The sequence below is a fragment of the Mixophyes fleayi genome, chromosome 6 (genome assembly GCF_038048845.1).
Source record: "Mixophyes fleayi isolate aMixFle1 chromosome 6, aMixFle1.hap1, whole genome shotgun sequence".
Taxonomy (NCBI): domain Eukaryota; kingdom Metazoa; phylum Chordata; class Amphibia; order Anura; family Limnodynastidae; genus Mixophyes; species Mixophyes fleayi.
This window is the reverse complement of record NC_134407.1, coordinates 15,008,023-15,029,149: the sequence shown is the minus strand read 5'-3', so window position 1 is coordinate 15,029,149 and position 21,127 is coordinate 15,008,023. Positions and strand designations below refer to the sequence as shown.

The 21,127-nt window shown below is 41.1% G+C and overlaps 1 protein-coding gene across 1 annotated transcript in view; it reads left to right on the top strand.

Annotated features, from left to right (window-relative positions):
- Positions 1-16,964, top strand: part of ARMH3 (armadillo like helical domain containing 3) — a 111,255-nt gene extending 94,291 nt beyond the window's left edge. Inside the window, exons 25-26 of the mRNA XM_075215893.1 lie at positions 14,639-14,755; positions 15,723-16,964. Coding sequence (XP_075071994.1) covers positions 14,639-14,755; positions 15,723-15,815 — 210 coding nt within the window. The 3' untranslated portion in view covers positions 15,816-16,964. The remainder of the gene's footprint in view (positions 1-14,638; positions 14,756-15,722) is intronic.
- Positions 16,965-21,127: the final 4,163 nt, after the last annotated feature.

The following is a 21,127-nucleotide window of genomic DNA, read 5'->3' as shown; positions in this document are numbered from 1 at the left end:
GTATAAAGAAATTCTTTAGTTCATTTAATATAGTGATTGGTAATATAGTTATTTATACATTATACTCTGTTGTAAAATTTCTGCATGTACTGTAGTGTTTAAAAAAAGTTGTTGAATTCTGTTAATAAAGTAATGTAGTCATTACATTTCAGTTTAATTTAAGGCGTTTTCTGCCGAGTTTCTCTAGTTAAAATTAAAGGTAGCAGAGGAGATGTAAGCTAAACAGCTGAAGTGGCAGGAGGGTGGGGTGAAGAAGTGGTTATAGGGTAGGGTAAAGTAGGTAAGGGCATTGGGCAGAGAGTATGGGGAAGATGAGATGAGGATGGGGTAGTGGGGGAGAGACATGGATAGCAGTCAGTGTAGTGTGGGTAAATGAATAACACAATAATACTGAAGAATTGCAAAGTGGCCACACTGAGAAGCTAAATGAGAGATAAGGTTTGCAAGCAGCTCAGTAATCATGCCAGCAGGTCAGTATGGTACATAGTAGGTGCTTCAGGCGGAGGGTAGCAGATCTTAGTGACGAGTGATAGATTTTGTCAATGTATTCTGTAAAAAAAAAAACACCAGAATTTACAATCTGGGAACTGGTGCAGATAGGTTATAAGATCGTTACCTGTGGGTGCAAGAAACGATGAAGAGATTAGTCGTAGGTGTAGAGCTAACTAAGATAACCTCTGATATAACTCTGAATTATGATATATCAGTCTTAATACACCAGCTATACAGCCAAACACACCATGCCCAACAGAGGCCTAGTGGTCTGGAATTTGACCATCACCCTAGTTTAAAATGAAGGGGAAAAGGACAGTGGTCACACCATGCTCATAGACATAGCTTATCCTTTGTTACTACTTAAAGCTCCATTACCGTCTAAGGTGATGAACATTTTCCTTGACCACTTTGGTTCCTGCATTGCTACCAATGTACGTTTGCTGTATTCCTCTACGGAATATGTTGGCACTTAATACATAATAATATTGTGACATGATCTTTTAATCCATGATATAAACCAGGCTTAGTGTGTTAGACAATGCCTATTTAAAGCGGAGCAAACGTAAATGCCAAGCACACGCCAGGACAGTGTTAATGAGCAGCGTGCTTTGTCTCACATTCATTTACACAAACGCAGTTTGTCAGACTTGCTGATACAAATCATCATAAGACACACTTTACTCTGTACAGATACAAACATCACAAGTCACTAAAACACATTATAGTGATCTGCTATTTCCAGTTTAAACACCAACCGAGCTTTTGGGAGCCATTGATGCAGTTTATCCATACCACATCTAGATGGAAATGATGTGCCACATTACACCTCACTTCCCCATCACTGCACAGCTCCGTGGCGGCACCAAATAGATTCTACTGCTAATTAAATGGGATTGTTATAACGCTAGAAGGCTCCAGTGCACCTGCCTCCGCTTCCCAGACATAGATACAAATAAAATATAACAACACTTTGCTTCCTAAGAAACAGAAACTTGTGTGTACAAATGTAGCATTAAATGGACATCCGGCACATGGCGATTTTACCATTTCTGAGTTACAATTTTGCATTGCGCCACTATAACGTAACTGTTCTCTGTGTAGTACCAGATACTTGGGTGATTCCTACCACACATTTTATTCATTCATTATAAAATTGATTTTCCCATTTTAAATAAAAATAAATAAAACGAGCAACCCCCCCCCCCCCCTCCCCTAAATAAATAACTGACTCCAGTGCCAAAGCTTGTGCTGGTGAACACTAAATCACAGGAACAACAAGAGTGGGGTCTACCTACAAAATCCTCATCTGGCGCTGGGCTGATCTTACTATAACAGGGATGGGGTGAACCTCCGTGTGAGAATATGACACCCAATAAACGAGCCCCCACCCCCCCTCCCTGTACCAATGGCAAACCACCCCTATGCTAAATAGCACTGGGGCGCACCCTGGCACTCCTTGGGCACTCCTTGGGTACTGGGTGTCAGGGAAATAGTTTATAGACAGAGAATTATTTGCATGGCTCCCAGTAACTGTACATCAGGCCCTGTATATATAAAAGTATTTTAAACAGCTATTCGAATTAATGTTGGACACCAATCCCAATGTCATTTACCCACAGTACACAAGAGTCAGGCTTGTATTTGTTTTTCAGTTGGCTGATTGAATGAATTTACATTACAATAGCTGGTTTCAAAGACCAGGGAATGTGAGAAAATTGAATCAATTATGTACTGTAAGCTAAAGGACACAGGGAGAGATCCAACAGTAATTCTGAGCAACACAACTTTTAAAGTCATACCTGCAGTATGTGAGGTCGTAAGCGCACATTACAACAACGCTTTTTTCATAAAACTTTTAATTTCTGAACTAATGTAAACTTAGCAACTCTCTGCAAAAATTCCTTGCTGTTTCTCAGCGATGTCTGGCGTGGTTGGGAAACCCTGGATATTCCCAGGGGCTCCCGTCAAATCAGGGTCCGTGCTGAGTATTGGTGATGACCCGATAATGGGAAGAACAGGAGTCACGGGAGTTGAAGTCACTGTATTTGATCTGAACAATGGCAATCAGTCTGCAAGGTGCCTGGTCCGCGTTGTTAGTGCATGTAACTTTCCCCATATAGCTCTGTTGGATGATACTGTATAAAAAAAATAAGATCTATATTGTTTACTTTATTATTAACATTAGACGGGATAAGAAATGGCAAATTCATTTAATCCACATACAGAAAATACAACACTCACGAGACAGCTCAGAACCAGTTGATAAATGCTTTTATTTTATTGCTGAAAGCTCTTCACTGCACAGCGTACATGAAAAGACCCCGGTCCAGCAGTTGTGCTGTGCCTACGTCTGCTTCCCCCTCACTGCTTATCCAGGGTAAATAGATATTACTTGAGTTCTGGACGGTAGAGCGAACCAGCGCAAGGCTTGGAAGAGTGTCGCGGCCGAAGGAGTGTGTGAAACAAGTGCGATTAATGAGCCTGGCAGCAGAATTCAATATGGATAGAAGTGGAGGCAAAGAACCGTTAATAACATTGCAGTAGTCGTGGCGTGACAAGTGAGTGAACCAGGATGTTGGAGGCGTTACACTAAACTGAATTATTTTATGTTTGATGGTGGTGTAGTCAGGAAAAAGTTATTCCTGGTTGGAATCTCTGTTCGGAAACTGCTACATCTCTGGCTAATTTGTGAAAAGAAATGTTTCTCTAGTCCGCAGTCAGGCTCCACCGGCTCGTTCAGACTCATGATTAAATAGTCAGTCTTCTGAAGCAGCGGATCTGTTTTGGATAACTGGCAGCATTGTGTTTGATTGCTCCACGTGAACAGCACTAACACTAATATGCTTGCTGGGTTGTCCCTTTCAGGTCATTGTGTTTTGGAGGTGAAAGGTTCTAGAGCACCACCCGCCAGCACCATAGTTCTTCCTCTTTGTCCCTCTTGTTTGTGGTGTATCTGAGCCTGAAGAGGATTATTACAGCAATCTGTATTTACGTTATTTTGGTTGCTCATGTTATGTCAGGAGATTCATCTACTTTAGTTATAGAACTGTGACTTTTGTGTTACTGCATCTAAAGATGAACCGCACAGTGCAAAGTTGTAATTTAGCATAAAGTGATCCAATATGAAAAGCCATGAACATACATCTCTGAATGTTACAATACAATATACACTACAATGTTATAAGTTGCATTTGTCCACCCACTGGAAGCTTTTGGCCTTTTATGTGTTTATAACGCTGGCCTGCAGCTTTGTTGTACAGGAGGTGAATGCAGCACTAGAGCTTCTTGAGGTATAGGATCTATGGATCACTAAGAGGACCACACTGTCTGTACTAACGGTAAAAACCAGGAAGACCAAAAATGTAGCCTTCGGCATCCAGCATTTCCAGCTGGTGCCAGAAGTACCGACCTTGTGTTATTGTTGTGTTCTCCTTCCAGTGAACGTAGCGCAGGATAGCGCACTGAGGGCGGATCAGAAACCACCCATGAACACAGGCCTTAGTCTCTGATTACCCTCATGCTAGTTTCTTCTGCTGGCTTTTAGACAGGACGTCTGAGGTGTATATAGAAACGTTTCGTTCTCAATGTTGAGACATATTTTATATAATGAAGCTTTATTCCTATTGAGATTTTATATTTGTATTGTCATTCCTACTTATTGGGCCTATTTGCCCATTGTTCCTATGGAGAGCTAGATGTCTGCCAAGTCCTCAACATGGTCAGACATATGTCTCTGTTTTGTGATTTTAACAGCCAGCATTCATATAGTTTCCAACATTGAAGTACAACTTCCGGTAGTGCATCTAAGGGAACATTTACTGAACATGGTTACAATGTACAGTTTGCATTTCAAACCGTACAGCGCTCACCTTGTGAAATCCTCCCGGTCTCCTGTTCTCAGTCACCCGCGTTCGCTAGATTTAGCCGTGTCACACCTGTCCCAGTGTCATTGGCATTGCTGCCAGGAACGAGGCACACTCTGACCTGCTGAGGTGTCACTGCAGAGGATGGTTACTGACTGTCTGTAGATTTCACCGTGTCTGCTTATTTTCTCTAAAGTTTCTATTCTACCACTTCTATAAAACGAGCTAAACCCTCTTAAAGTGAACTTGTCACCTGATACACAGCGGTCACTTTGTAAGCCGAACCAGTGCTCATGAAGGCAGCCCGTTCATCAGGAAGCAGCAGTGTGACTGAATGAAACAAAATGAACATGTTGTGCGCACACACTTAAGGGTAGATTTATTAAACCTTCCAAAAGCAACTGTGGCGTTGTTTCCCACAGCAACCAATCAGATTCCGGCTATCATTTTCTAGGATGTAGTAGATAAATGATGGCTAGAATCTGATTCGTTGCTACGGGCAACATCTCCACTTTTCCTTTTTAAAAGCTTTAGTAAATCTACTTTAATGTCATCCTTCTTGCCTCACGGATGTACCTCGGGGGTTGATAGACTGTGTTCTCATAAAGATGAAACGCAAATAGTCCGCCGTGCAGTGCAGCAGCAGGTTTGAACCAGTGGTTTTTTTGTAATTTGCACCTAGATTTTCCACGAAGCACATGGTTTTACAGAGGAAGATAGCGTAATTTATGTAGGATCAGAAGTGTTGGAGTTACACCCCCAACTTTCAGTTGCCTTGACCTATAATTGTTTCTCTTTCACCTCCCTGATCCCATAAGCTTGAAACCCAACGCTCACAAACTTTCGGTTAAAAGGCTGATTTATTAACATGATGAAAATAACACAAATGTGCTCTATCCTAATACAGCCAATCAGACATTTGCTTTAATTTGCCCTAATCTGATGAAACATGGGGCCTGATAAATGAAGGAAACATAAATGCCAATACGTGCCATGTTTTGCGCAAAATCACTCTACGCATCCCCAGCAACCAGGGCCGGACTGGGACTAAAAATCAGCCCTGGCATTTAAAATACACAGGCCCACCTCAGGGCAAGCACGAAAGAAACTGCTGAAAAGGGCGTGGCTGCATATGTTGTGGGTGTGGCCAACACGGGGCATTGATACATAGATTATAATAAAACATTACATTTACCATAGTGAAAGAAAAAAAGGGCGCTTCTTTAAATTAATGAAATGTGTACAAGTGTATAAAATCATTTGAAACGGCAGCCAAGGACAAATAGGACCAATGTGCAAGTGCAAATAAAAGAAAAATGTTGTCCGGCGCTCAGAAACAAACAGAATTTAAAAATCACTGTGTCAGCATAAACATAAAGGGAGGTTTTAAATGGAACACCCTGAATGTAAATTTGTATCACTAGCTTAGGGACTCACCTACAGGAGATGCCTTGATGTCCGGCAGGTGAGCTTAACCCCAATATAGCTATATTGTGCACAAAATTCTCCTTTATGTTTATGCTGACACAGTGATTTTTAAATTCTGTTTGTTTCTGAGCACCGGACAACATTTTTCTTTTAATTACATTTACCATGCCATCCCCAGCCCACTGTACTTATCTATGCTTCTGGTGCTGCTGACAGCCGTAAGGATGGGATCTTCCTGCAGAGTGAGCAGGGAAGCACTTTGTCTCACCAGATTACCAAATCTTGTACTTAGAGCTCCTCGGCTTCCTCTGCAGGCTGTCTCCTGTCTGGGAACTGAGAGCAGCTATCAACAAATATATTTTGTTGAAGTGCAAGATGGCCAGTCCGGCCCTGCCAGTAACGTACTATACACCAGTGAATGGAAGAACATCAAATTCGTCTTTGAGGCCAAGAACACTTACCATGGCCTACGATCTCATTTGCGGAATGGGGAGGGAACTGGGCGCAGGCACGTAGTCAGTGTACAGTAAGGGCGTGCCAAGCTCCAGCTCACCCAGCAGCGTCGGATTCAAGCTCTGGGTATCTCAAAGCTACGTGTTTTCCTGTCGTGTGACTTGTACCAGCTACAGGTCGGGTGTAAGTGCCGATTACTGGTGATGACGGCTGTGTATGATGCTAGAACATGTGTTTGCAATCAGGTGCAACTGTAAAAATGCTTTTTATGTACAGTAGACATTAATCGCATCATGATAATTGTATTTCATTGACAAAAACAGGGGGGAAGAATATATTTTTTAAAAACATTTTTCATTAATGACTATGGGCCTAATTCATTAAGGAAAGTTAAGTTAAAAAAAATTGCGTAAGTAGTCTCCTGGACCAAACCATATTACAATGCAAGGGGTGCAAATTAGTTTTCTATTTTGCACCTAAGTTAAATACTGTCAGTTTTTCCATGTAGAACACAAATATCTACTTTAAATTTCAGTGTACAAATAAGCTATCAAGTATTTATGTGCTATATGAAAAAACTGACAATATTTAACTGGTATAGAAAACTAATTTGCACCCCTTGCATTGTAACATGGTTTGGTCCAGGAGACTACTTACTCAATTTTTTTTTACTTAACTTTCCTTAATGAATCAGGCCCTATATTATTAACAGATGCTGATAATTGAATGTTTTTATTTTTCTGTGCATTCTTTTGGGACCCTATATTCCACATATGTATCCTGCAGTGTATTGTCTGTCCGAGCAGAGCGTACCTAGACCTGTATTTAACAAAAGAGGTTTCTTCAGACCCGCCTGTAGTTGAATACGGACGTGCGTGAGCCCGAATTATGTGCGTTTTATAAAAATTAGGCAATTTACATTCATTTTGTGTGGCTTAATGAATCAGACCCATAATGTTTAGTTACATCACATTGTGATTATCCTCTGTGTCTCATGCATACGCGTAATTGCTCATTTTCTTCTGAATATTTCTCCTGGCGGATCCTGGAGCAGCATGAAAATTGCAGAACGTTGCAAAATTAACTCTTGTGCAAAACAGAATAAATTGTATCTTTCTCTTCGTTCCACTAAATAGCAGAATATGTGAATTCTCTGCAGCCACCTACATAAACTTGTGGAGGCAGAAACACTTTTGTAAATATTTGGTACAGTCAGCTACGGATTTATGCATTCGTTCCTAAAATGTTCTAGTTGCCTGGTTAATAATTAAACTGTATTTATTTCTTCGCTGGTATGAAAGAAAATGATAAATAAATCTGACACAGAACTAGCTGTATATCCTGGAAAAATACAGGTCTGATAGCTACACCCGTCATAGCGTAATATGCTAACGTCTAATAGTTTTATAATAGGGCAATTATTTGTATAGCTATAGATTTAGAGCTTTGACAGTATGCCCCATGTCTGGACATATTTTGATGTATGTAATTGTAAAAGAATCAGATCTTTTTACGTTGGTTCCCATTTTTGTCTCCAGTTCTTTGGTAGAAGCATCCTCTAGTAGAGCGTATCTAGCACAGATCTAGGTAAATCGTTTTGTAACCTACACATTTAAATATATTTCTGTTATTGTATAGACATCCCATAGTTACGCTCATGCAGCGAGTGCAACCCCAAAAATTTACCATATAATTGTTGCTTGTTCTCCCAATTATAGGGGTACCAGCTCATCATTTCCCGTCTTGACTACTGTAACCTTCTCCTCACAGGCCTCCCCCGCTCCCAACTTCCCCCCATCGTTTTATACACGGCTGACTCCTCTTCCTATATGCGCCGCTATTCTGCCTCCCCCTCTACCTTGCCTTACACAAGCTCCCCTTCCCCCACCCTCACCTACAAAGCTCTCTCCTGCTCTATTGCCCCATATATCTCCAACCTCATCTTCATTCACACTCCCTCCCGTTCACTACGCTCGGCCAATGACCATCGCTTCTCCTCCACCCTAATCACTTCTTTACATTCCAGAATCCAAGATTTTTCCCGAGCTGCCTCCCTTCACTGGAACGACCTCCCTCGCTCCATCCGACTGTCCCCTAATCTGCGTTCCTTCAAACGAGCACTTAATACTCAACTGTTCCCTAAAGCCTAGCAGCCATCCACCTAACCCTCTCTCCATACTCGTTCTCTGCACCTCTCTCTTCCCTGTCCCTTCTCGCTCCCCCTGCACTTTATCCCTACTGGCTTCCCATTGTGCCTGCTGTCTGATTGCCCTCCCTTAGTATGTAAGCTCTTAGGAGCAGGGCCCTCTTCCCTCCTGTCTCTATACCACTTCTTCTGCTCCAGCCTCACTATAATTGCTCCGGGAGTCTTGGTAATACTCGTTTATTGTGCTGTTCTGTTTACCATGTATGGTCCTACTGTCTTGTATTCTGTACGGCGCTGCGGAAATCTTGTGGCGCCTTATAAACAAATGATAATAATAATGCACAGCCCCCAAATTTATAGAATACGGAGGAATAGGTTCTTATACATAATTTACCTCATTTGAAACCTGAAAAAGAAGTACGGGAACCCTACTTTCATACTCATGATCAGCACATGTGGAACCATCTATGAGGGGGGTCTTAGAAATCCTGAATGATTGATGATGCTGGGGGAAGGAAGGGGCCCATTGTGCAGAGTTGCACTGAACGACAGATTAGTTTAAGATTTTGACACTTTTGTTCCAGACTACTCAGTTTAGCTGGAATGGTGGTACATTAAAACGTTGTTTGTTCCGTATTATTTTTCCTTTCCTTTCTACCTGTTTGCATGTTGTGCTTAATAACAGTGACATTCTAGTTAGATCCAGAGGAAGAAAAGAAGATTCAGCGACATTCTAGTAGTATAAAGAGAAGGGCGCACACTTGCATTGCAGCTTTGTGGAGAAGGATGAGCAGGTCATTTCTATTTTTATCCCACCGTCATTTAGAATAAACATGGATTTGCTATTTCAAAGACACCAATGTAGTTTTATATAGAGGTCTATTAAATCTAAAATGTCAACTGCATTATAACAAAGAGCAAATAATAACAATTATGAAATATACAGTATGTAAAAATGAGGAATATTTCTGAGCATGTTTACGATAAGATTGTGCATTGTGGGGGTAGTGTTGTCCCTACGCACACTACATTTCCTGTCCGTAAGCCTACTGAGACAGACAGCAAGTGTAATGATGACAGAACTTGCCCTCAAGGGCGCTTAAAGTAGGATATCAATACTGTGCTTTTTGCTGACTTCAACTTAGACTTTGTGCTTTAACTTTATAACATTTTCAGATTTGGCAATCCCACGCAGGTGGAGCTTACCTCTGCCCCCATATACAATGTGCAGATGCCTAGAGGTCAAACACAACCCCTCCGAGTAATCTCTTCATTGTCTAAGAAGATTTGAACTTTATTTTCCATCTGACTCTTCTGTGTTCAGTTTATAGAAGGAAAAAAAAAAAAAACGTGTGAAGAAACAGCTTATTGTACTTTAAAAGCAATCACCGAAAAATGATGTGCCCTTTGATATTTAGCTTTCATATTATTCCACCGAGCTGAGAATGTCTGATCAATCTGCATATTCACTGCTGTGATACATAATTCAATCATGGTGATTGCTCTTTCATGCGCATTCATTGTTATTCCTGTGATTTCAACCTATAATTATGGCCATTTAAATTTTATTCGGGTATAGATTAGCGGAGAGCTTCACTAATAAAAGCATTGGCATAAACTGTACATATAATATCCGAGTATGGGCCTCTCCAACAGATTATAGGAGAGGTGCGTGTGTGTGTAAGAAAATTATAACTCTGCTTCGGAGATATAAAGGCTTCTCTCATTTTGACAATATGGGTCATTTATGTAATAAATGTGACCTGACTTCTTTAAGGGTGCTTACAGGTCCTCCTGGTTCATTGCAAGATGTGTCCTAGGTTGGCCTATGTACCTGTGCATGGTGTATAGTGTGAAACATTGGTTCAAAGTCTAGTCTACTCCACTATAGGACCACCTACATAATGATACAAATAAATAGCATACCATGACATGAAAGAGAAGCTTAAGATGGCCCTGCCCATATGAGCTTACAATCTTAAGAGGTGTGGGGAACAACTGATACATACGGTAGCGGAATAGTACTGTGAGGCAGCAGCATTATCAGAATTAAAGCTGCAGTTGGCTGTTACTGGTGGTGCGGTTTGGTTGAAATGAGGAGAAACAGTGGAAGGTGGAACCATAAATGCATTTCTGGTATATAGTTTATATCTAACGGCGTGTTATGGGATGCTGCGGTGCGCTTTATACACTGCACTAGATTAGCGCAGTAACTGTGCAGTGTACTTACTACGTCACTGGAATCACACAGTGAAAGCATTTTATCTTTGCAGGTCTGAAGATTGATTTGTTTCTCTAGTAGTGTTGTCACCATGGATCCACAGACCAGGGTGGAGGTTACTGGGGAAATACTTTTAGATTGACACACTTGGCCAGTCAGCGGTTCCTTTGTAATAATTTCCATTAACATACAAAGATCTGCAATGCGCTACCTAGAGCAAGGCATGAACGCCCAGCTACCGGGAGATACCAGTGCTGATGGCCTGGAGTTTAGGGAGCATTTTACCTAAGGTCAGCAGTGTTCAATTTTTGGGGGATTCCGGCACCATCCCATTGCTTCATATTTTAGTGGATTCTTTACTTTTACATTAGGCTTATTTTCTTCCTTTGTATGAGAATCCAATGTTTTCACATCTCTTGGCCACTACCGATATCACATCTTCATAGCTGGAAACAGCCTCACTAGTTAATAATCACCTGTTGTGTACACAAAGTATGGGAATAAAGGCAACTGTTTTGTAGACTGAACCCAATATTTATGAGAATGCAGCCTTTTAATTCACTGCGGCCTATACATTCACTAGGAACCAGTGACATCACTCAGAATGCAGCCTATCCATTCACTAGGAACCAGTGACATCACTGAGAGTGCAGCCTATCCAGTCACTAGGAACCAGTGACATCACTGAGAATGCAGCCTATCCAGTCACTAGGAACCAGTGACATCACTGAGAGTGCAGCCTATCCAGTCACTAGGAACCAGTGACATCACTGAGAGTGCAGCCTATCCAGTCACTAGGAACCAGTGACATCACTGAGAATGCAGCCTATCCATTCACTAGGAACCAGTGACATCACTGAGAATGCAGCTTATCCACTCACTTGGAACCAGTGACATCACTGAGAATGCAGCCTATCCAGTCACTAGGAACCAGTGACATCACTGAGAGTGCAGCCTATCCAGTCACTAGGAACCAGTGACATCACTGAGAGTGCAGCCTAACCAGTGACATCACTGAGAGTGCAGCTTATCCATTCACTAGGAACCAGTGACGTCACTGAGAGTGCAGCCTATCCAGTCACTAGGAACCAGTGACATCACTGAGAATGCAGCTTATCCACTCACTTGGAACCAGTGACATCACTGAGAATGCAGCCTATCCAGTCACTAGGAACCAGTGACATCACTGAGAGTGCAGCCTATCCATTCACTAGGAACCAGTGACATCACTGAGAGTCCAGCCTATCCATTCACTAGGAACCAGTGACATCACTGAGAGTGCAGCCTATCCATTCACTAGGAACCAGTGACATCACTGAGAGTCCAGCCTATCCATTCACTAGGAACCAGTGACATCACTGAGTGCAGCCTATCCATTCACTAAGAACTAGTGACATCACTGAGAGTGCAGCCTATCCATTCACTAGGAACCAGTGACATCACTGAGAGTGCAGCCTATCCATTCACTAGGAACCAGTGACATCACTGAGAGTGCAGCCTATCCAGTCACTAGGAACCAGTGACATCACTGAGAATGCAGCCTATCCAGTCACTAGGAACCAGTGACATCACTGAGAATGCAGCCTATCCAGTCACTAGGAACCAGTGACATCACTGAGAATGCAGCCTATCCAGTCACTAGGAACCAGTGACATCACTGAGAATGCAGCTTATCCAGTCACTAGGAACCAGTGACATCACTGAGAATGCATCAATCATTAGTGAGGTCATTGACTATTTCCATCATGTGTAGCTGCCAGAGGCTCTTACATCACCGCACCATTAATCATCATCTTTGGAGAGCATCACATCATGACATACAGCTTATTTTTACTCATGTTTCTGTGTAATTTTAATCTATAACTTAAACAGCTGTGTTCAATATGCAGCGATAGTATAAAGTGTACAATAAAGAAGTATGGATAAAAGGCCTATCAGTCCAGTGTCTTCTTATCCTAAGATTTAGTTAATATTTCCACTCTAATCACCCTCATAGACATTTTCCTTGTAGTTTGAATTGGGTATATAAGATCTAAGTGTGAGACTCTGTAGCTGGTTTGTCACTTGTTATCTGCCCCGTCTGGAGTTATTGGACACATGTAATTTGTACTATCTACATTGTGCCACAGAAGCACTTACTGTAGCAATTATTGGTGAATACTGTTTATAAAAGTACCATTCTTCTTCTTTATTGTGATATTAGACTGATAATATAGCTGTGTTTCTTGCTTTTGAAATAATATAATAGAACAGTTATAAAAGACGATGGAGCATTATTATGACTTCTGCTGTGTATCTGTTTGGTTTTACCTGTTTGGTAAATTCCGCTCTTCTTATGTTGATTAAAGTTAGTGGTCATCACTTATTGCACCAATTCCATAAGGACGATGTCCATTTTATTGACGGCCTTTTATGTTAGTAGAAGAATTTTATATTGGATTCATTGAAATACAGGCAGCCAATGTAGAGACTGACAGAGTGGCTCAGCAGAGGAAGAACGGTTTGCAAGGAAAATCAATCTAGCCACTGTGTGCAAAATAGATTGTAGGGATTCAAGTCTGACTTTGGGAAGACCAGTAAGGAAGAAATTGCAATAGTCGATGTGTCTTGTGTGAGATATGCGCGTGTTCTGGAAATGTTCTTTAGATGTATGTAACGTGATTTAGATATAGAGTCGATGTGGGGAATAAATGATAGTTGTGAGTCAAGGCTTACACCTTTATTCTTGAACATTGACTCAATAGGATTGTTTTCAGCCCCTCTCCGGTCAGCAACTCGGGACTTGGAAACCGTCCAGGTGGGAAGTTTGTGCTTCATCCACCTGTCGTATTAATGAGGCCAAAGTCGATCGTCTCTCAATAGGTGTCTGACTTAATTAAAGTCAAATCTATATCAGACATACTACACCAGATGTGCTTCCTCACTTGGCATATCCTTCTGGTTTTCAGGAAAGACACTCAGAACAATGCGATTTTTACACATCGGATTATGTCTAGTCAATGAACTTAGTGTGGGGTGACCGCCTTTGTCTCCATACTAAGGAGACAGCTATAATTTAGGCTACTTTGCCTCTGTCCATTAGATGTCTGTGTTTGTCCAGCTGTTCCCACCTTCTTTCGCAAAGTGCCCTGTGGGGCAGCACATTGGCTCAGTGGTTAGCACCTCTGCCTCACAGCACTGGGGTCATGAGCTCGATTCCCGACAATGGACTTATCTGTGAGGAGTTTGTATGTTCTCCTCGTGTTTTCGTGGGTTTCCTCCGGGTGCTCCGGTTTTCTCCCACACTCCAAAAACATACTGGAAGGTTAATTGGCTGCCTTTAAAAATGACCCTAGTGTCTCTCTCTGTGTGTGTTAGGGAATTTAGACTGTAAGCTCCAATGGGACAGGGACTGATGTGAGTGAGTTCTCTGTACAGCGCTGCGGGATCAGTGGCGCTATATAAATAAATGATGAAGAAAGCGCCCTGTGTTGGTTCAGGTGTCACTGTCTATATTCAAATTTTGGTAAGAGAATAAAGGTGGGAGAGAAGAGAGTGAAGTGTAAACTGTACACGTTTTCAGCAAACTCGGTAAAACTATCTAAGAACACAGACAGTAAATTGAAGTGGTTCAAATTACTGGGAAGCTGCTTCTGTAGCTGGTAATGTTTCACAGTGTGTGCCAAGCCTTGCAGCTAGCAGGCATCTTCCTAATTCTATTACAGAAATCCTATAGGGACAATAAATGATGTAAGACTGGCTATAAACCTAACTGCCTCTCCTTATCTGAAAGGTGCTTTTACTTAGGATATTCTCTTCTGTATTAAACTGTGAAATGCAATTTCGAAATTAAGGATGTGAAAGAGTGAATAGAGCCTTTTTCTCGGATACATTGGGAGGTACTGACGGAGCGAATTTTGGGGATATTTTGCCTTTGATAAAATTCAAGTGAAGAACTCCCAATGTTTGCAGTCATGTAATGTGTTTCCTGGGTGTTGTTTTTCGTTACTTGTACATATTATACTTTATTTTTTCTTTCTATCTGCTTGTTAGGTGTTGGAAGTTGTGCGTTCCAATTACGACACACTGACATTGAAACTTCAGGATGGACTTGACCAGTATGAACGATACTCTGAGCAACACAAAGAAGCCGCTTTCTTTAAGGAGCTGGTGAGTTTCCCCAAATCCCTAACTTTCTATACTCTTAGGGCACATTGTTTTTGGACCATAAGATGCTATGATGCATAAAAAGCCCTAAAAAGCCCTGGTCCTAAATAGGATAAAAACAATCTTTAGGTGATTTTTTTGTTAGCATTACTGAATACCATATTGGTACCCTCCACTTCAGGCTTAGCCTGGCATGAGTTATGTACACAGCCATCTTCTCCGCTGTCCAAATTGTCAGCCTCCTATTTAGGGCACCAACTCTGGTTACTTCGTTAAGTATTGGGAGAGGTAAGGTTTGGGTAAATCGACACTTAGAGCTAGATTTACTAAACTGCGGGTTTGCAAAAGTGAAGATGTTGCCTATAGCAACCAATCCGATTCTAGCTGTCATTTATTTAGTACATCCTAGAAGATGACAGCTAGACTCTGATTGGTTGTTATAGGCAACATCTCCATTTTTTGAAACCCGCAGTTTAGTAAATATATCCCTTATTCTCACTTTTTAAAATACTTTGCTCACCTTTTGAAGAACAGAATTCCAATTGACCTAGGGGTCACTGATCCCTATGTTAAGTGGCCTTTTAGCATCCATAGCTTGTATAAAAAAGAACGATGGACCCCCCAATTTTTTTTTTAAATAAATGGAAGACAGGCAGCATTTACCACTTCTTCCTATTCATGATCCCTCACCCATTTTCTAAAGAGACCTATATACCTGAGCCCTAAGGCAAGAACCATATTTATGGTAACAGTTTGGGTAACATTTTGTGGGGATTTGTAACCGGTTTGATGCAAAAGTAAACCCGAAACATAATAATACCACCAAAGACAGCAACAACCAAGATAATGAACGTCCCTTTATTGGATGCAGACGAGCCGCATCACATCGGAAACTGTAAAGAGTTTGCAGATCTACAAGATTCCGAGAGGATCGTTTCTACACATGTTAACACTGAGTTTTGTTTTTCAGGCTCGATCAATTAGTATCAATGTACGGAAAAACCTTGCCTTCAACACACTGAGCCAAGAGACACTACTGAAAGAATTCTCTACTATCTCCTGAAAACTGCCCCCTTGTACAATATTGTCCATCACTAGAGGATTCCCGTCAGGACTATCCATTCTGCGCTTGGGGCAACAAGTTTGTTTGTTGTTTCTTTTAAACATAATCTGCTTTCTAGGACCTAATATAGATGTATATTGAATTTGACCCGTGTGACCCAGTTGAGTGGTATTCTCTAAAGTGGATGAGAATATGACCGAAAAAAAGGTCAGAAAAAGGAGTTTTTGATTTTACTCTGCCAATTTCTTTACCATAAAATAACCGGGAATGGCCCTCTGATACTCTAGCGCTTTGTGCGACATGCCGGTGAGATTGGGACAAGTCCGGAGAATCCGTGTAATATTTTAGAATAGCTGTGTGTTTGTTTTTTTTGCCCCCTTTTTGTATCGTGATGAATAAAATGTGATCTACACGTTGCCTTACAGATAACAAATCGTCATTTTCAGTGAAGATCCGTTTAGACTGACTTCTTAAATATAATGTGAATGTGGTCATAGAACAGAGAACGACACAACAAGGATTTCAACTTCTAAAAATTCACTGTCCAAGATTATAATCTACGTATGACTGGTCTGTTCATAAAGTGGGGGGGGGGGGGGGGGTGTCCAAAAGCAGACAAGTCCTTTAGTCATCTATATGCATCCGTGTCCACACAGGCCACACCTCCTCACCCCCACACCCTGCCCAAACCCCCCCACCCCTACACTTGCCACTTGACCTCCCCTAAAAGTTGTAGCAATTAAGTGGCCATCTCTCCTACGGGAAGAACCCCCCTGTTACAGAAGCAAGTAGCCGGACTGAACAATGGGATGGTAATGTGTGCGGACGTGCTTAAAGTCTTCCAGCTGCACAATCTGGTGTATAAGGAGTTTACGTTTCAAGTAGTATTAATTTATTCTTCTTTGTTTCGATTTATTTGTTCCTATTTCCCTACGTACCATTTAGTGTCAGTGTCGTAAAAAAAAATCCAATTATTACTTTTCTTTCTATCTGATGAATTTTTAACAAAATTTAACTACTGTACAACATGGATGAGTGATGTTAATAGGATGAAATATGAAGAAAAATAAAATATGAATCCCTGTTATAACTTGTACTGAGCAGTGAATAAATTAATGTATCTTCCTAGTAGAGGGAAGTACCGCTAAACCTTCTTGTCTTTTATTGGAATCACCATAAGGCCACGGGTAATTTATCCTTCTGTATGCTTGTGTTTAATTCCTACTGGATGTTACTACCTAGAAAATAAATGGCAATAATGGTATTTAAAATTAAATTTCTCTCTGTCTCTCTCTCTCTCTCTTTCTCTCTCTCTCTCTTTTTTTCTCTCTCTTTTTTTCTCTCTCTCTCTCTCTCTCTGTCTGTTTCTTCTTTTCTCTCTCTCTGTCTCTTATTCTCTCTCTGTCTCTCATTTTCTCTCTCTCTCTGTCTCTCTCTCTCTGTCTCTTATCTTCTCTCTCTGTGTGTGTCTCTCTCTCTCTGTGTGTGTCTCTCTCTCTCTGTGTGTCTCTCTCTCTCTCTGTGTGTCTCTCTCTCTCTCTGTGTCTCTCTCTCTCTCTCTCTCTCTTATTTTCTCTCTGTCTCTTATTTTCTCTCTCTCTCTGTCTCTTATTTTCTCTCTCACTGTCTCTCTGTCTCTCTCTCTCTGTGTCTCTGTCTCTCTCTGTGTCTCTGTCTCTCTCTGTGTATCTCTCTGTGTCTCTGTCTCTCTCTGTGTCTCTCTCTCTCTCTCTTCATGTTGGTCTGCAGCAATGTTTTCACAAGCCGTGTTGTATTGCAGATAGTGGCGGGTATTGGTAAGTGGCGGATGTAGTGGCCTCTTCCTTTCAGTCTGGCTGTGTTGATGTATTTGTAATCAGTGGTGTATAATTGCTGAATGATTCTCTATCATTGTGAGTCTGAATTTGTGGAATTTAGATACCGGTAATTACTTTCATATATTGATTTCCATCGTATATAAGCGTCTTTGCCATTTCTTCTTTTTTTTTTATGTAGAAATGACAAATTATTTAAGTATATTTACTTCAAGCTGTATTTCATATAACCTGTACATGCAGATGGCAGCAGGAAACGTCACGTTAATGTCAGGCTCCCACCGGACGTACTGAACAGTTCTACACCTATGACGGTCATTATTTTTCTGTTAAACATAATCTACTAGTTAAGACAAAGGTGAATTGATTTCCTCTCTGCCCCAGTTTTATTGTCTGTTCTGGAAGCATGAAAACAACACTGCTGATTTCTCAGAAGTACTGTTAAATAATAAAGGCCTAGTACCGTTTAATGCCCTGTGAAATATCAATGAGCCATAAAGCCAACTTGTTAAACGTTACAATAGGAAATTGTAAAACCCTTCTCTAATAACGTGTGATTTAAACAAACAAACAAGATAATTTATGCATATTGTGTTCCTTAGGGTGCAGTGCTGTCTGTATGGACTCTATACATTAACGCTGGGTCAACATAATTTCTAAAACAGAAGAGAAAAACATGGAAAGTAAAACATATTTGGCTTTCTGTGCAACAATTGAATATGGGCTCTGCGTGCTACATAGCCTTGTGCTGCCACAGTGCTTTGAATTCATTATTACTTGCAGAGCAACTTTGTTCCATAGCGGAACACGGCCAACTTCCACCAGGAGAGGATGTAGCGGCACACACTCCGCATGGCATCGATTTATCTCGCTTCCTGACTCCTGGGGTACCCCTCACTCCTCTGATCAATGTGAAGAAGAGGAGAACGCTGGGGTCTATATAGTAAGGAAAATGTGGAGGAAAAAGTGTAAATGCACTATATACATATATATAGCAGGAAAATGGCCAAACGTAAGGATTTGAGTGACTTTGACAATGCAAATTGTGATGGCAAAACGACTGGGTCAGAGCATGTCCAAAACGGCAGGTGTTCCCGGTATGCAGTGCTTAGTACCTACCAAAGTGGTCCAAGGAAGGACAACCAGCGACAGGGTTGATATGCATAGGAGGGAAGGCTAGCCCATCTAGTCCAATCCCACAGAAGAGCTACCGTGGCACAAATTGCTGAAGCAGTTATTGCTGGCTATGATAGGAAGGTGTCAGAACACACTGTATCGCAGCTTGCTGAGTAGCTGTAGAGCGATCAGAGTGCCCATGCTGGCCCATATCTACTGCTGCAAGTCTACAAAGGGCACAACTGGACCATTGAGCAATGGAAGAAGGGGGCCTGGTCTCATGAATCACATTTTATTTTACATCATGTGGACTGCTGGGAAGAGATGACACCGGGATGCACTATGAGAAGAAGGCGAGCCGGTGGAGGCAGTGTGATGCTCTGGGCAATGTTCTGCTGGGAAACCTTGAGTCCTGGCATTCATGTGGATGTTACTTTGACATGTACCACCTACCTAAACATTGTTGTAGACCAAGTACACCCCTTCATGGCAACGGTGTTCCCTGATGGCAGTGGTCTCTTTCAGCAGGATAATGCGCCCTGCAAAAATTCTGCAGGAATGGTTTGGAAGGACATGACAAAGAGATCAAGGTGCTGACTTGGCCTCCAAATTCCCCAGATCTCAATCTGATCGAGCATCTGTGGGATGTGCTAGAAAAACAAGTCCAAGCCATAGAGGTTTCACCTCGCAACTTACAGGACTTAAAGGATCTGCTGCAAACATCTTGGTGCCAGATAACACAGGACTCCTTCAGAGGTCTTATGGAGTCCATGCCTCAACGGGTCTGAGCTGTTGTGGTGGAACGAGGGGCACCCGCACAATATTAGGCAGGTGATTTTAATATTGTGTCTGTAATACATTATACATGTGTACACATGTATGTATATAAGACAGTAACTTATCTGTAGACCTGTTCTATAAATCAGAGGGTGTGTGGTAAAGAGATTCCATAGTAATGTCATATACGCAGATATGACCACCAAGCGTTTGTATAATACTGTATATAATAAACACTATATCAGGAAGTTTTCAGAGTTATTTGCGACAACTTGAATATCAGGAGGAAAGTACATTGAATCCTGTACACGAAATGATTTATATTGCTGGGAGCCATTATAAACCTGCCAGTACCTTATGCACATAATGGAACGGCACATACTTTTCTGAATACACAGAGAGGAAAATTTTAATTCAACAACATTTCAGGGCTGCAGGGCCCCCTTTCTCCTGACAACCCATTTGCACGCTCGTCTTCTACGTAACTCTGGGGCTTACTCAGTGAGCGCATCATATGTGCAGACAATGCTGTATAAACGAGGCAGGTAACAAAAGACAATGATTGTGCTGCAATTCAGAGGACAAACGGGCAGGACAAAATATATAACAACCAAAACACTTAATAAGGGGCGCCAAGGGGAGAAGTTGATATCGAACCTGAATAAATATGGCGAATGACGTCTTAAAACAAACAATACTTTTATTGTCCCATAAATGAGTAATATAATTAAAATAATGGACAATATCTTGCAAAAAGTATAATAAAAACAGAATATAGTGAATAATAATGACAAGCAATAAGCTTGCACTATGACCATATTTCAATAATTCCAAAACAGAGGTTCTCAAGGGTGGCAGACACATCTCAAAATGAAAAATAATAATAATATGCACAGTTAATCACCAGTCCTCAATAAAAACTAATAATAAATTATTAAATAGTCAAAAAAACCCTTGTGCTTTGTTATAGAATAACACAATGCCCTTAGGCTTTGTATTCGTGTTTCAATAGTATTTTAACGCTAGTAAAAAGCATAGAATCAGGACTGAAATTAGAACCCATTGTTTCCAATGGCACCATACCCACTGGCAATAACCCACATGCTTGTTAGACATCAGTCAGCCCCTGTATGTCTGTGGCTGTTTAATACTTCTAGCATGGTCACTGTTACCTCTTGTAAAGCATAATTGTTTTGACGTGCTTTTAATTTAACATTTCACTAAAGGTTGTTGATGCTAAAGTACTAAATCTGTATGTAAAATGATATCTGTATCTTATATTGAATATATTATTTAGTATATAGTTACAGATGCTGCACTCTTAATTCTGATTGTATACTTACTTGTCGTTTATACACTTGATAAGCATTCGGATTAAAGACCATTTGGTTGGTCATGTGATTCACATCCCAGAGTGCAGAATACTTTGTCTACTCAAGATCACGTACACGTGAGCGTGTAATGTATGTTCTTAAAGCCTATTAAACGTGCTTTGACGATAATAATCCAAAAAATAAAGGAATACAAATTGAGCTGTGCGCACACAGTTTCTGACAAGAGTCCGCTTTTGTTTTGCATCAATTTGGGAGTTGCCTGCAGCGGTCA